General features: G+C 39.9%; 1 protein-coding gene across 2 annotated transcripts; it reads left to right on the forward strand.

The window, feature by feature from the left end:
* Positions 1 to 15: 15 nt before the first annotated feature.
* c6 (complement component 6) lies at positions 16 to 16624 on the forward strand. Of its 2 annotated transcripts, XM_044012682.1 has the most exons (21): positions 16 to 397; positions 1755 to 1927; positions 2382 to 2512; positions 3257 to 3395; positions 8012 to 8140; positions 8593 to 8749; positions 9106 to 9250; positions 9380 to 9521; positions 10325 to 10463; positions 10743 to 10940; positions 11494 to 11737; positions 12164 to 12286; positions 12389 to 12555; positions 12647 to 12872; positions 13478 to 13646; positions 13769 to 13880; positions 14787 to 14919; positions 14997 to 15191; positions 15277 to 15364; positions 15711 to 15955; positions 16115 to 16624. In XM_044012682.1, the coding sequence occupies exons 1-21, from the start codon at positions 263 to 265 to the stop codon at positions 16294 to 16296; spliced, it is 3372 nt and encodes a 1123-aa protein (XP_043868617.1). In that variant the 5' UTR covers positions 16 to 262; the 3' UTR covers positions 16297 to 16624. The 2 variants fall into 2 exon arrangements, with proteins under 2 accessions (XP_043868617.1, XP_043868615.1); XM_044012680.1 differs by lacking the exons at positions 16 to 397; positions 1755 to 1927; positions 2382 to 2512; positions 3257 to 3395 and adding an exon at positions 7347 to 7579 and having other exon boundaries at positions 7979 to 8140.
* The last annotated feature ends 240 nt before the right edge of the window (positions 16625 to 16864 follow it).

Genomic DNA, 16864 nt, shown 5'->3' on the forward strand with positions numbered 1-16864 from the left:
CCTTCAGGAGGAGCTGAAGGTGAACCTCTTCCTCCTCCTCCTCGTCTTCCTCGTCTTGTCTGCTGGAATGATCGGGCTGCAGCTTCCCGTGGATCCGGTTCCGCTGCTGCGGATGTGAAGCTCGCTGTCTCCCGCTCTTCTTGGTGTCTGTGACCCTCGGCTTGTTCTCTGTAGAGGACACCGCAGATCTCTGCATCTCCTCCGCTGTCAGTCTGTGTCTGTGTCCGTGTGTGCGCGCGCGTGTGTGTGCGTGCGTGCATGCATGTGTTCTGCACCGTGCGGGCGGAAAAAGCGCCCCAGATCTGCAGGGAGCATCTTCCCCATCAGCAGAGGAGCGCAGGCTGCGGAGCAGGAGCGCAGGGAGAGCCGGGAGGAGGCGGTGGACGACAGCAGGATGGTGAGAGAGACACCGAGCAACAACAACAGGAGCTTTTATTATCATGCAGCACTAAGGGCAGAATCTGTAACAACAGTAGCAGCATCACTAACAGCAGTAACAGTAACAACATCAGCATCTGTAACAACAGTAGCAGCATCACTGACAGCAGTAACAGTAACAACATCAGCATCTGTAACAAACAGTAGCATCACTAACAACAAGCAGTAACAGGTAACATCAGCATCTGTAACAGTAGCAGCATCACTAAGCAGCAGTAACAACAGCAGCATCAACAACAGTAGCAGCATCACTAACAACAGTAACAGTAACAACATCAGCATGTAACAACAGTAGCAGCATCAACAGCAGTAACAGTAACAACATCAGAATCTGTAACAGTAGCAGCATCACTAACAACAGTAACAGTAACAACATCAGCATCTGTAACAACAGTAGCAGCATCACTAACACAAAGTAACAACATCAAACTGTAACAGCAGCATCACTAACAACAGTAACAGTAACAACATCAGCATCTGTAACAGTAGCAGCATCACTAACAGCAGTAACAGTAACAACATCAGCATCTGTAACAACAACAGTAACAGCAGTAACAGTAACATCAGCATCTGTAACAACAGCATCACTAACAGCAGTAACAGTAACAACATCAGCATCTGTAACAGTAGCAGCATCACTAACAATCAGGTAACAGTAACAACAGTATCTGCAACAGTAGTAACAGCATCGGCATAACAACAACAGTAACAGTAACAGTAACATCAGCATCTGTAACAAACAGTAGCAGCATCACTAACAGTAACATCAGAAGTAACAGTAACAACAGTCAGCAGCATCTGTAACAGTACAGCATCACAGTAACAACAACAGTCACAGTAGTACAACATCAGCATCTGTAACAACAGTAGCAGCATCATAACACAGTAACAGTAACAACATCAGCATCTGTAACAACAGTAGCAGCATCACTAACAGCAGTAACAGTAACAACATCAGCATCTGTAACAACAGTAACATCGGTAATGACAATATCAACAACAGTAGCATCAGTAACAACAGTAATAGCAGTAGTAGTTACAGTTGTAACGGTAGTAACAGCATTTACAGTAGCAGTAACATCAGTAGTAACAGTAAAAGCAGTTACAGTATTAACAACAGTAGTAATAGCAATAACCATAACTGTATTAACAGCAGTAACAGCAGTAAGAGTAGTAACAGCAGCATTAACAGCAGTAACAGTATAACAGTAGTAGTAACAGTAATAACAGTGGTAGTAACAGCAGTAACAGTATAACAGTAGTAGTAGTAGTAGTAACATGGTTTGTGTGTGTGTGTGTGTGTTGTTGTCGTGCAGACTGTGCAGGAGTTCAACACTCTGGTTGCTCTGTACCGAGAGCAGGTCATCTCCATTGGGGAGATTTCGGCCGACTGTCCGTCCCTGAGAGTTCAGATGCATCACACTCGCTCCAAAGGTTGTTCCATGGCCCGAGCAGCTCACCACGACCTCGCCCTCATCTCTGGATCAGGGTAAACGGCACTCGTTCACTGCAAATACACATACACACTTAGACACCTTCTAAATAACCTTGTGTTTAGCTTAAAGGCACAGTCTGTAACATTTAGATTCATCTTACACTTGAATATCCTTCTCCTCACTCTTCTCCTCTAAGTGTGTTGTTGAACATATATTTTGTTTGCAGTTCACAGTTTGTACACAGGGTGGCACTGTAACACAAGTGCCCCACAGATTTTAAGGTGAGCTGTGAAGTCAGGTTTCCTGACAGCTGTGGCTCCTAATATTGTTTAATTGTTTGTACGTACACTGGAGCAATAAATCATAGTTTTCTTAAGATTATAAGATTGTGACGAACAACACAGTAGTTAGTAAAAGGTTAGCTCTGTTACGTCTGTCACTTTGGAATGGATTTGCTGAATCTTCAGTTGTGATTGACATTTTGACATTCTTTGTTTGTCGCTGCAGTCCAGAGGACGGAGAGATCCCCCCTGAGATCTGCCGGCTCTTCATCCAGCTGCAGTGCTGCCTGGAGATGTTTGTCACAGAGATGCTGAAGTCCATGTGTCTGCTGGGAGTTCTGCAGCTCCACAGAAAAAGTACACTCACTGTGTCTGTGTTGTCACGACAACAATAACAGAACACAACACTAATGTGTCTTTGTAAAGTGAGAATCACAATCATCGTTGAATGTAGAATGTATTCATTTTTTTTAACACGACCTGTGTGATGCTGAAGAACGTGGGCGTCCATAAAAAAGCCTAATATTACTGTAATTAAACATAAATACGGTATTAAGAACCAGCGTAAGACAGGCAGAGACACAGAGTCACTTTAAGTCTGCGACAGATTAAAAACGTGTTCACGTCTTTATCTCACAGTGAGACACACTTTTCCAGCAGGAAACTGAAACCACTCACTCTCCCACACCAAAACCCATAGAGAAAACGAGTGATTTTAGCTCGTGTGGTCACGAGCTAAAATCGTGAAAAACTTTGTAAAATAAATTCAAATTTAGGATTTTAAAATACAGTGGATCAACAACTCCTGTGAGTGTGATCTTTAAATCACTGACTTTCTCTGTGGGGTTTGGTGTGGGAGAGGTGAAGGATACTCATGAAGCAGCAACTTCACCAAAGAATCTCTCTACGTCTAAAAGCACTGCACCTTTAAAACATGCAGTCATGATGTGTGTGTGTGTGAGGACGTCAGTATTGAATGAAAACAGCAGAGGGCAGCAGAGAGCTGTGATTCACTGTGTGCTGTTGCTTGTATAGTTTAGTGGACGCGTGTGCACAGATGCACAGATGAGGCTGTTTTACTGTCTTTGTTTGATCCTGAAGGAACCGACTCTGAGCCGAAGGTGGACTTCAGGATGGACGAGAGCTCGGATGTTCCCATCCTGGAAGAACGCTCCTCCTCTCCCACAGACTTCCCTCAGGAGCAGTGGTTGGTGGGAACTGATATTGAAAACATAGAGAGGTACAGTCACACACACACACACTTTTACCTGGGTTATGTTTCTGGATTATTTGTCCTTATGTCCATCCAGGTCTTATATCTGAAGAACGTGTTGAAGGAATCTTTCAAATTTCACATACATTTTAAGTTTGACTCGACCTGGTTTGATGTTATTGGTTAATTCATGTTACGATATTTACGTGCTAATGGTGTAAATATTAAATTCTTGGGGAATTAAAATCAACAAATCATAAAAGCAGGTGATTGTATACGTAAAAAAAAAAAGCTTCTTAAATGTGAATATTTTCTGGTTTCTTTTGCTCCATGAAACTAAGAAGTCTTTAAAACTGAGTCATTTTTTGGTTTGTGGACAAAAACGAGATGTTTCCAGGTTTGACAAACACTGATCAACATTTTTCAATGTTTTCTGACATTTTATGAACCAAACCTTGTTTAATCTTGTTTTCACATATTTATTTAGCTTTTGTCTTAATAATAATGCTGTTTTTCTGGTCCTATTTTATCTGCATTTTTTAAAAGTTCACACTTGTGTTAAATTGTGTAAAATGAGTCCGAACGTGTGAACTGCAGATATGTTTTGGATCGACTCGTCATTTCTGTGTTTCTCTCACAGAGACATGCGAGAAATGAGAAACTTGCTCAGCAAACTCAGGGACGCGATGCCGTTGCCACTGAAAAACCAAGGTGAGTGACGAGGTTTGTGAGGGAAAGAGATTCAGAGTCGGACGCGGCTGCTTTCAGGAGATTAAAGGAATACTTCACTGATTTGCATGTGGCTTTGTATTGATAGAATAGCAGTAGTATTTTTTTTTAATTGTCCTTAGTCCTGAGTTATAAAAAAATCTATTTTTCCCTTTTCAATTTTGTGAATCACGTCATTTGATGTCAGTTCAAGGTTTGAAACTTGGTCGCCGGTTGGCGAGTATTTTGTTTCGTATTTTTTGATTATTTTTCTGCCTTTCTCGGCCAAGAAGACACTTGCTTCAGATATTAATTTACATGTGTACGACGTCGACGACCCAGTTTTAGTAGACATTCATCTTTCCAACGGTGAAATATGCCTTTAAGATCAGATCAGATTAGATTTGACTTTATTGATTTCACTCTGGGGAAATTCACGTTGTTACACTAACAGGGATGGAGGCATTTATTTATTTGCAGATGCCGATACTATATAAAAATAAATATCTTTGTTCGAGACGTTGGAGCATGTTGAGATTTTCTGGCAGTTTATGGACCAATAATGAATCAAATAGATCATAAAAAATATAAATATTAATAAATAATACAAATAATAAGATGAATCCTTCCATCCCAAGATGTGGAACCTGAATTATTGTTTTTTTTTCATTGATTTTACATAACACACACACACACACACACACACACACACAGTATTTCCCTCCTGATTTTCCCAGTTTATTTTCTATAAGGACAAAGAAAAGTCATTTATGATTCAGGCTTTGCACAGACGTCTCCACTGTTCTAGTGTCTCACTGTCCTCACGTCTCCACTCGACTGTGGACTTTAAAACAAAGCAGCTTCAACTCTGCACGCACGACACAACACAACACAACACAACACAACACAAACAGAATCACATCAGAACCGGCTCCGATAATTAAAACATTTCTCTCACTGTTGAAAGAAAATAAATAAACAACAATAATAATAATACTAATAATAATAATAATAATATGTGTGTAAAATTAAATGTTTGTCAGAGAAGAAAAAAAAAGCTTTGCATCAACTAACTTTTTAGACGTCATCTGCCTTTTTTTGTTTTTGCTTTGGTTAGTGTCAGCGGTGCATGATGATGATGATGATGATGATGATGATGGTAGTTATCACTAAAGCACTGTACAGGAGTAAATCATGACAGAGAGTGATTTTAAAATCCGGTTTTCATGATGTGCAGATGTTTTTGATGACATTACCTGAGAGGATGAACATTCACAGCAGCCAGAAAAACATCAAAATCAGACATAATTCCGGTGTTTTTTGAGTGTGGCGAGAACCAGCCTGAGACGTCGCTGTTAGGACGTGAGGAAAAACCAAAGACTCAGTTTATAAAATCTACATCAGTTTAAGTCTACGATATCTTAAGACCACGTTCACATCTTTATCTCACTGTGACACAGACTTTTCCAACAGGAAACTGAAGTCTGTAAACAACTCACTCTGCCACACCAAAGCCCATAGAGAAAACCAGTCATTTTAGCTGCTGGTCTACTGCTGCCTCGTGTGGTCACTCTGTGTCACTAAAATAAATAGGATTTTAAAATACCCAAGTGACAAAAATAAGACATTTGAACTTAGTGATGGAGGCAGCAGTGGATCAACAGCTCCTGTGTGTGTGATGTTAAAATCACTGATTTCCTCTCTGGACTTTGGTGTGGGAGAGTGAGTGGTTTACAAACTTCAGTTTCCTGTGTCACAGTGAGATAAAGACGTGAACATGTACTTAAAGATATCGTACATTTAAAGTGGCTAAAGTCTGTTTTTCTTTGTGTCTCTGCTGGAACGACGTGTGATTATCTCATAGACGCACTCTTCAAAAGTAAAACAATGAATGAACAGACGACGTCTTAACGACCCTGTAACAGTAAAGCTTTATTAGTATATGTGGGTGTACTATGATTTACTTCTTTAGTCTTCTTTAGTGCGCGGTGCTGCTCATCATCGGTCGTCTTTCCTTAAGAAAACGCTCGTTTTACATCACAAGGGCTTAGCAGATGCAACACACACACACACACACACACCTTCATCCATGAATTAAGCAGTGAATGTAGGTGCAGTGTAGTTTGTGTACTTTGTGTAGTTTGTGATTGTCAGTGTTGTTGCAGTGATGTGTCTAAACTGCTACATTTAGCATTTAGCATGTATATGACTCCAGCTCAACCATGTGTCGTCGCTGTGTGCTGCAATGTAGGACAAACAAACAAACAAACACACACACACACTAGTATGTACAGCTGAGGGCATTTTATAATGTGAATAAAGTTTTTTTTTTAAACAAATGAGACCAGGATTGTTTTTTTTACCTTTTAAAGAAACTGTTTATAATGAAGAAAGTCGTTAGCTTAACTTAACATGGAGCAAAAGTTCAAATGTTGTGTTGAGGCTGTTGGGTCAGAGGTCAGAGGTCAGTGATTTAACATTCCTGACAGACAATGACCAGACCTGACATTTAATCCTTACAACAAAGATTATTTAGTTTTTTTCCCATGACTGTGTTAAAACATATGTAAGAATATTATGAGAATAAAGTCGTAATCTGTCGAGAATAAAGTCGTAATCTGTCGAGAATAAAGTCGTAATCTGTCGAGAATAAAGTCGTAACATTATCAGAATGAAGTCGTAACGTGTACGAGTGACTTTCTTACGAACTCGACCAGACATTTCGACTAGAACACGTCGTTAGCTTCGGTTTTCCACACAAAATGGCTGAAAGCCCAAAGTACAGTAAAAGTATTTTTCTTTCTTTATTTTAAAGTAATTATACACAAACATACTTTGATACTCTGAGTTGCTTTGTGTTACAGAAACTGAAGATCAACACCAACTGACTCTCACAGACTCATGGGTGATTTTTTTAATTCTGCCACTAAATCTTACACAGTTGATATCTGACAATTTTGTAACTGCAATCTTTCGTGTGTTTTTATTTTCTTTGACCCACGTTTTCTTGATTTATTTAAACAAATAAAATAAAATAAAATAAAAACAAAATTCCAAATGAAATAAAAGGAATGTAATGTTATGCATTAAATCAATACAGTCATGTTCTGTTTTAATTCCTGTGCAAAATGTCTGGAACATTTACAAAATGAAAAGAAAGTTTTCCTGTGTTTAACTGTCGACCTCCAAACGCTCAACATCTGGTTTAAGTTTCTGCAGCCGGGAAACTCCAGAGAGATCTTTGCTTCCCGTAAACAAAGACAGCAGCTTATGCAACAACTTTATTTATTACCGTGTCCTCAAATTATTACAAACATTAGCTTTCATTTTTCATAAATGTTGTGCAATTTAGGTTCCACACTGAGTCTGCTGAGACAAAGAGTGAGGGCGTTTTTTTCATGTTGCTGCTGCAGACACAGAGCAGAGACACAAGAAACACAGAAGTCAAACACCAGAAAGAGTTGATCTTTTCTCTCCTGCTGAAGAGGACGTCAGCGTCTGCGGTGAGTCCGAATTTCTCTCTGACTGTAAGAAGATTAAGTGACAAACTGCATGAATGTAAGATTTTTAGTTGTTTTTCCGCTGAATTCTTTCACATTCTCGTATAAAATGAACGTGCACGTGACATTTTAATCAACTTTTCTCTGTGGAATGTTTGAATTCCGAGACACAACTCGCCTGAAAGATAATAGATTCTTTATAAATTGTGTCATTCATTTTCTCAAGACCTAAATGTTTTCATGAATAAATAGAAGATATTATTTACGATATGTTCATGATAATATATGTTGAGAAAGGTTGGAATCAAAGTGAAATACATTTCAAATATTTAAAAACTGTCTAGTTACAGATTTGAAGGAAAGACAGAACTAAGTGACTTCAGTTTGTCTCTTTTTTTTCAGATCAGTTCAGAAGCTCGTGATGGCCCCCTGCAGGCCGCTGCTGCTGCTGCAGCTCCTCAGCTGTGTATCGGTTGGTCTGGCCTGTTTCTGTGACCGCTATCCATGGGGTTCCTGGACCGCCTGCTCCAGAACCTGCAACCACGGCACGCAGCAGAGAGTCAGGTGACAAAACATGGAGACCACTTGAATTCTTAGCAGGAAGTCACAATGAGATTAAAATGTTCTCTTTACAGGGTCAGTTAACTGCATCATACATACCAAAGAGATGAGATTAGACACGAAGAGACTAGATTATTACCGTGGAGATGTGAAATGATATGAGATGTGACAAAATACTACAAGAGAATGAGATAAGACATGGAATGATATGATTATATGGTCAAAAGAATGATAAGACAACAGAGGAGATGAGAGGATGAGAGAAGATGAGATGAAATACTTGTGTAGTTCTCTTTAATCTCATCCCCTGAATCTGACCAACTGTCATTAACTGTGAAACATTATAATCCAGAATTATAATCTCTGTTGTTTTCAGTGGTGAAATAGAAGCTGTAATTAATCCAGATGACGTCAACAGCTGCGACAAATCAAACCTTTCTTTTTTAATGGTGCAGGAAAATGGTGTATGACGATTATTACTGGAGGAGCAGCTGTCGTCAGCTGTGTCACGAACACGACACCAGAGCGTGTAACGAGCAGACATGTCCAATCAACTGCCGACTCAACGAGTTCGGACCCTGGTCTGAGTGTTCACCGTGTGCCAAGAAACAGGCAAGACAGTCGCACACGAGACACTCACTCATTCACAATACGACATGTGAATTTACCTGTCACAAAGACTTTAGTCATATTTTATCAACATGTGGGATTAATCTTATCTTTATTTTTTTTAATGTAATATTAAATTTAGTTTTTCTGTCACTCATTCATTTTACACTGACTATACTTCAGTAAAACCTTTTTCACACTTAAAGACATCAGAGTACTGCATTATCACTGCGACGTTACAGTAACTTTGTGTACATTTACAAGTAATGTAGTGTTTACACAAGGTTTCCTCACTTCCTCTGTGACGCCTTGTTTCTTCTTAAGCTCTGAACTTTGTCTCTGTGGTGTCGTTGCCATAGTTACGTACCCGCTCCGTGGTGAGGCCGTCTCAGTTCGGAGGATCAGACTGCAGCGTGGAGCTGACGGAGGAGCGGCCGTGTTATCCGTCCACCGAGTGCAAGTTACCAGCGCTCGACTGCAGAGACGACTTCAAGTGTGAAAACGGTAAAAATTCAGAATGAACGGGTGAATTTAAGCCACACACACACACACACACACACACACTGATGTATGAAATCCTAATAACATTTTATTTGCTTTGTGAAAATATTGAAATCCGCGCTCGTGTCACAGGACGCTGCATCAACTCAACGCTGACGTGTAACAAGCAGAACGACTGTGGAGATAATTCTGATGAGCGAGACTGCGCTGACCTCACTGTCGTGTGTCCGGCAGAGAAGAGACCGGCTCCTGGAGTCGACCTGCTGGGAAACGGGTAAGGTCAAAAGGTCACTGTTGACATTGTACAGCCTTGGTTTCTAACGCGACACACAGAAGAGAGAAAGTGTTTGTGTGATCGATGAAATGATGTTATGGTTAGTGTATGGAACATGACACAATATTAGCCTCTTATATTAAATCTCCATTCAGATGAAGTTTTAACAGCTGTTATAATATGAGATCACATTCAGTCATTTACAGTATGATGTGATAGAGACGTTATATAAATACATGTTGAATTACTGTTGTTGTTACTGAACAGACCAGGTCATACAATCATACATTATCAATACAAACCTGTGGGAGGAGCTTCTCTGTCTCTCGTTCAGACTGACCACGTACAGTAAAATGGAATTATTGCTGTTTTTCTTACCATTACGCTGATAACAGCTAGCCCGCAGTTAGCGCTCAAATGCTAACAGGATATGAAAAAAATAACAATAAGTGTCGGTATCATACACAATAACAATATACCACTACTACTTAGTGTGTGTGTTTGTGTGTCTCTGTGTGTGTGTGTCTGTGTGTGTGTGTGTGTGTGTGTGTGTGTGTGTGTGTCTGTGTGTGTGTGTGTGTGTGTGTGTCTGTGTGTGTGTGTGTGTGTGTGTGTGTCTGTGTGTGTCTGTGTGTCTGTGTGTGTGTGCGTGTGTGTGTCTGTCTGTGTGTGTGCGTGTGTGTGTGTGTGTGTGTGTGTGTGTGTGTGTGTGTGTGTCTGTGTGTGTGTGTGTGTGTGTCTGTCTGTGTGTGCGTGTGTGTGTGTGTGTGTGTGTGTGTGTGTGCGTGTGTGTGTGTGTGTAGATTTGATGTCCTGGCAGAAGAAGCGAGGGGAGCGGTCCTGGACAACATGTTCATGGGCGGCAGCTGCATCATCAGGAGACCTCCGTCCACGCTGCTCTACCACAGAGTTCCTCACAACTTTGACACCTTTGACATTAAGGTGACGTCGTTCTCCACACATGGGTTTGAGGGCTGTGGACGACCGGTGGTCCACACACTGACGATAAGACGAGAACAGAAAATAACACACATTCACAGCCAAGATGCACAGATATTAACTAAAGTACTACAGTATACACTATATACTGTAGTGTATATACATATATATACTGTATAAAGAAAAATATAAAGTAAAGTAAAAACAGTTTAAACGGTATATGTTTGACAAAACTCTTCATTTTGATAACTCTTATTTTGTTGTTCTGTTGTTTGTGAACAGGCGGGGGTTCTGGAAGATTTCAGCACCGAACCCAAACCTCTTCACTCAGAGTCGCTCAGCTTGAAGACGTCGTCTTCCTCTGAGAGCACACGTCCAAAAAAAGGCGACTTCTTCTTTTTCCCCATTTTCTTCCTCACGCGAGGACACAGGACACGGCTGCAGTCCAACAAGGACGCTTTCGAGGCGTCAAAGAAAATAGTGAGTGTCCACAAACAAACATGTCTGACCTCTGTATGAGTTATAGAAATACAGTTTTTCATGCGTTGTTATTTCTGTTTCTATTCAAACAGGTTTCAGTTGAATCTATTTCATTCATGTATATTTAAAATGTAAAGACAATTTGACATGTTTTTATTTCAATAGTTTTTTTTGGATCTAACGTCCAAACTTTTTAACATTTACTTGACATTTCCTGAATGTGAAAACAGCAAATAAAAAATGTAAATCTTGGACCTGGTGTTTTCTCTTTAGGGGGCGCCATTTGTAAAGTTACTCGTTCTCAGATTAACAACATTTTGTCGCTTTTCACCACATTTACAGCAACATTTACAAACTTAGAAACACATAAAATCATCATTTAGTTCTTATTGTAATTGTTAAATCTTTAACATCAAGGTTTGTATTTAAACATTTAAATATTTAGATTTAGACTTTTAACATTTAGATTTTAAAATAAAAAAATATTAAATCCTCCAATCCTAATAGTATCATCCTCAGCATAAAAAAGTCTCTCTCTCTTTTTCTTTTGCAGGACTCCCAGTTCTTCCGGGTCCACCAGGTTCTCCCCGTGTCCACGTTCACGGTGAAGGACGTGGACGAGCTGGTTCTGTCTCTGCCGTTCCTGCAGTTCCTCCACGCTCTGCCTCTGCTCTACAACTACGCCCTCTACAGGGAGATTTTCCAGCGCTTCGGAACACATTACTACAGCTCAGGGAAACTGGGAGGTCACTACGACCTGCTGTACCAGTACAGCCGCGAGGAGCTCAAGACCTCAGGTATGAACACATGAATCTAATTCATGCTGCTTTTCCTTTGCAGTTTCCTTCTTCTGTCGTTTCAGTCTCACAGTTAACATCAGAAGAAGAACATAAGAACATAAGAACATAGAATAGAAAGTATTTGTGAAATATTTTAGTTTTTTTTTTATAAATTTTTTACACTTAATTGAGAATTAAGACACGATTGGGATTAAATTAAATTAAATTAAATTAAATTAAATTAAATTAAATTAAATTAAATTAAATTAAATTAAATTAGTTTAGTTTAGTTTAGTTTAGTTTAGTTTAGTTTGGATTGGATTGGATTAGTTTAGATTAGATTAGATTAGATTAGATTAGATTAGATTTGATTAGATTGGATTGGATCGGATCTCATAATAATGACACAGAGAAAATAAATCCAGGTGTTGTTAATCTCCACAGGTGAAACAGAGGAACAGTTCAAAGGTTGTTTGGGTCGAGAGACGACCTGGTCTATCATCCTCTACACAGAACACAAAAGTGTGACCCGCTGCACCAACACCAGAACCACTGAGAAATATAAAGGTTCATTTCAAGAACAATAAAAAACAACAACAGCTAGTAAATCTGCATGGAATCACAGAGTCTTCAATCCTAATCCTGCTGCTAATCCCTGTGATCACTCAGGCTCATACATTCAGGCAGCGGAGAAGTCCTTCTCCGTGGTCAAAGGAGGACGAACCAGAGAAGCAGCAGCTCTGGCCTGGGAAAGACAAGGTCCAGCTCCGGACCGAACCTCCTACAAGAACTGGGCCAAGTCTGTTCTGGATAATCCCGCTGTGGTCGAATACAAGGTTTCATCCAAATCTCAGGATTACATCTTTACTCTGATCAGTGTGGTCATTTAATCTGAAAATATGTGTGTGTGTGTGTGTGTGTGTGCAGCTGCTGCCACTCATTAATCTGGTGAGAGGAATCCCCTGCGCTCTCACAAAGAGGAGACACCTGCAGAGGGCGCTGTTGCAGTATCTGGAGGAGTTTGACACCTGCAAGTGTTCGCCATGTCCCAACAACGCCAGGGTGGTTCTGTCCGGCACAGAGTGCAAGTGTGTTTGCCAGACCGGAACCTTTGGAACCAACTGTGAGAAACGAGCTCCGGACTTCACCTCAAGTAAAACAAAAAGACTTGCATAATCCACAGGGATTAACACGCATCGGGATTACAATGAATCATTATTGAAACTGTACAATCTGAGAATTTTAGATTAGATTAGATTAGGTTAGATTAGATTGGCCTGGATCAGATTAGATCAAATAAAATGGGTTGGGATTAGAATAGATTAGATTACATTAGATTAGGTTAGATCAGATCAAATGAAATGGGTTGGGATTAGATTGGATTAGATTGGATTAGATTGGATTGGTCTGGATGTGATCAATTAAAATGGGTTGGGATTTGATTTGATTTGATTTGATTCGATTAGATAAAATTGGATTCGATTGGCCTGGAAGAGATGAGAACAAATAAAATGTGTTCGGATTAGATTAGATTAGAATGTATTGATCCGACAGAAATGTACTTGCTAAGCAAAAAAAGGTCAGAGGTCAAAGTGACAAGTACAAAGTAGAATTTAAATGTAAAACAACAACAAATAAAAATACAATAAGAAATAAAATTGAATAAAAAGTAAGAATATAAAAATGAACAGGAATAGAAAAATAAGAGAATAAGATATAAAAGGAGGAGATAAACTTATTCTCAGTCTGTTTCCACAGAGGTGGTGGACGGTTCCTGGAGCTGCTGGGGACCGTGGAGTCGCTGCGGAGCGTCCATGAAGAGACATCGGACGAGGAGGTGCGATAACCCCGCCCCCTTCAGGGGAGGTCAACCCTGCAGTGACTCTGGCAGACAGGAGGAGCCGTGTCACATCTCCATCTTTGAAAAGTAACAAGTAACAAAATTTGTTCAGTGTTCACTGTTCAGCCAATTTGCAGCCACTCCTGCAGGGGGCGCCACGACAGCATGTTGTGATGTTCTGTCGTCGTCACTCATGTTTTCTGCCGCAGACAGGAAACATGTGACAATGATGACGACTTCACTGTAGGCTGGAGGGACGAGCTTCCTCCTGGAGTCCAAGGCTGTTTGAGACCCAAGAGGCCGGAGAACAGTTTCCTCAGGGTAAACACCGGGGCTTTTACTTTGAAAAACAGGAACGCACTGAGGACCACTGCACATATCACATAAAAAAAATCAAGAATATCTGAAAACACGTTACACAAAAGAGAATATATTAGACCTGTGTTTCCCAAACGAGATGTCTCGTAAATGAATTCAAACTTTACTTTATCTATGTTATTTCATTTAATTTTCACATAAATCTTCAGTAAAATGAAGTCAAATGGACGCACAATTGTTTGGGGACCCCTAAAAAATCTCCTGTGACCCATCTGTGGGTCCCGCCCCAGTGTGTGGAAAAAGGAAACCTGCTATTCTAAGAATGAATGTTCCATTTTTACACGCAACAACACTGTAGAGTCATAAAAGAGTCAAAAATCAAGAAAATCCAGGTAAAAATAATGACACTAAATAAACGTTTTTGTTTAATTCTGATAAATTAATGTTTTAATGTAATCTTTAAAATGAGTAATTACACTTGAAAAATGATATACATATATATATATACATATATATATGTATAAAATGTATAGAATCCAGAATTTTGAGATTTAAGTCAGAATTCTGAAAAAAAGGAAAAAAAAGGGAAAAAAGGTTAAAATTCTGAGAAGAAAAAAGTCAGAATTTCTGAGGGAAAATTTCAGAATTCCAAATTTAACCTCAGAATCCTGGCTTTTTTTAAGACTTGAAGAGAGTTGCATGAATTATAATAAATAATGTTTAATGTATAATTAAAGTTTTCCATTGTTCTGGATCAGAAACTTCTAAATGATTGAATGAATATTTACTGCGTCAGAACAATTATGAGTCAGTTAAAAATGACTGATATTTCACAGGGAATTCAGTTTTCAGCAGTGAATAAAGGTCAAATAAAGGGAGAATAGCTGTTGTTGTTTCCTCCTGTTGCAGAAATCGAAGCAGTATTACAGTTTTGGTGAGGATGAGGAGTTCCAGTGCTTCACTGGTTTTGCTCTGGAGGGTTTTCAGTTCATTAATTGTCTCCCTGATGGAACGTGGAGTTCACCACAAGGAAAATGCATCAGTGAGTTTGTTTTTCACTCGTGGATTAACTTTAATTTTTTCAGTTTACGCTGAAATCACGTCCTCTTCTTCCTCCAGGAAACCTGTGTCTTCCCCCTGAGATTCCTGAGGGAATGACGTTGTTTCCTGACAAAGATCAGTACAGTGTGGGGGAGTCTGTGGGTCTGAACTGTGACCAGGTCGGTTTGTTCCCGGTGCCTCAAACCTTCTACAAGTGCAGCGTCTCTCTGAGCTGGGAGCCTCCTGTCGCTGCTGACCTCCGCTGCACTGATGGTGCTGCACCTTCCACATCCACCGCTTCAAAAGTGTTTTTCATCAAAGAAACAAAGTCACGGTGATGTTTTCTTGTGTTTGTCAGAGCTGCCGTTTGTTCCTGACGCTCAGTGCGGTCCAGGACAGAAGCTGCAGGACTCTCAGTGTGTTTGTATCCAGCGTGAGAGCTGTCTGTACGTTTGTGTCTTAACGTGTGTTTAAAAAAGCCAGGATTCTGAGATTCAATTCTGATTTCAATTTAAGAATTTGGACTTTTCCCACCACATAATTCTCAGTTTAATATAAAAATCTTAACCTTTTTTTCCCCTCAGGAGTTTTTTTTCTCAGAATTTTTCCCTCAGGAATTTGACTCTGATTTCAAAATTCTTACTTCTTTCTTCTCAGAATTGTGAATTTTTTTCCTCAGAATTCTGACTTAAATCTCAGAATTGTAGCTTTTTTTCTCCTCAGAAATTCTGACTTTTTTTCTGTGTGTGTGTGTGTATGCATGTGTGTGTGTGTGTGTGTGTGTGCACGCAGATCACAGTCAGCAAACCTCTGCGTCCTGAACGCCGACGTGGGTTTGGCTGTGTCGATGTCGCTCTGCTCCTTCCACGCCGGCCGTTGCCACGGTGACCCGCTCTTCTACATCAGCGACGGCGAGTGCGACGCGGTCGACCCCGGGAAAGTGGAGTGGGCCAACTTCAGAGCCAAGATGTCGTCAAAGAGCTCGGTTCAAGTGCCGTGTGACCTCAACACCTGTTATGAGTGGGAGACTTGTTCTGGTGAGTCAGCGACGTTTTCACTCAGATTGAGATTATTATATTCTCACTGTTTTATTTTGAAGTTGTTGATCCACTGCTGCCTCCATCACTAAGTTCTAATGTCTTATTTTGACATTTATTAATAACTGTATTTTATAACACGTCTCTCCTCCTCCTCAGAGTTTAAGAAGTGCGAGTGCAGAGCGGCGCGTGAATGCAGCCGAGCAGAACATCACATGTTCTGTGTGAAGTTGACCAGAACTCAGCGCACTCGCAGTCTGGACCTGTGCTCCATGGCTGCGCTCAAATGTTCCAACTATGACTTTGAGATCATCAGTGAAGGACAGTGTGAGTCCAGATGAGTCAGCAAAGAAAAATCTCTCTGGAACTTTTAACCACTGCTGGAAAAAATACATAAAAATAATAACCTGTGACAGTAACCACACGTTTTACAATTACATGTGATTTCCACTAAAGCTGAATTATGTTAAAATCCTGTTGTTTCTTCTTCTGTTGCCACATAATAAGACACTATATACATTTATAATATATACATTGGTGCACGTTGCACTTTATATGTATGACGAGCAGCCAGTGATGTAACAATAATGTAATAAAACTAGTTACTGTAGCTTTTTATAATTTTAACATCTTTCATTTTACTGAATAAATGTGACAATTTTACACCAATACGTTTCCTCCATGCATTTTATTTGTTACAAAGGAATAAATTACATCTGATGTTTTGACCTCTGACCTTTGGTTGAGAAAATGGCTCAACAGTGCCTCCTAAAGTCAGCTCCTGGAAAATATTCCAAATTCAGTAGAAATTCATTATTTTTACTCAACAGGTGAGTAAAAATAATCTCTGTCAGCAAAATTCTAAATGTAGGATTAGGATTAGACTGACATGTCAAAGTTTTTTGACTG

Source organism: Solea senegalensis, linkage group LG21, assembly GCF_019176455.1.
Source record: "Solea senegalensis isolate Sse05_10M linkage group LG21, IFAPA_SoseM_1, whole genome shotgun sequence".
NCBI lineage: Eukaryota > Metazoa > Chordata > Actinopteri > Pleuronectiformes > Soleidae > Solea > Solea senegalensis.

Excerpts from the sequence above, each read along its gene's own strand:
- c6 (XM_044012682.1), top strand. The coding sequence starts at position 263 with ATGTGTTCTGCACCGTGCGGGCGGAAAAAGCGCCCCAGATCTGCAGGG. Across the intron at positions 10,464-10,742 it reads TTGACACCTTTGACATTAAG|GCGGGGGTTCTGGAAGATTT; the intron begins GTGACGTCGTTC and ends GTTTGTGAACAG. Across the intron at positions 13,881-14,786 it reads CGGAGAACAGTTTCCTCAGG|AAATCGAAGCAGTATTACAG; the intron begins GTAAACACCGGG and ends CTCCTGTTGCAG.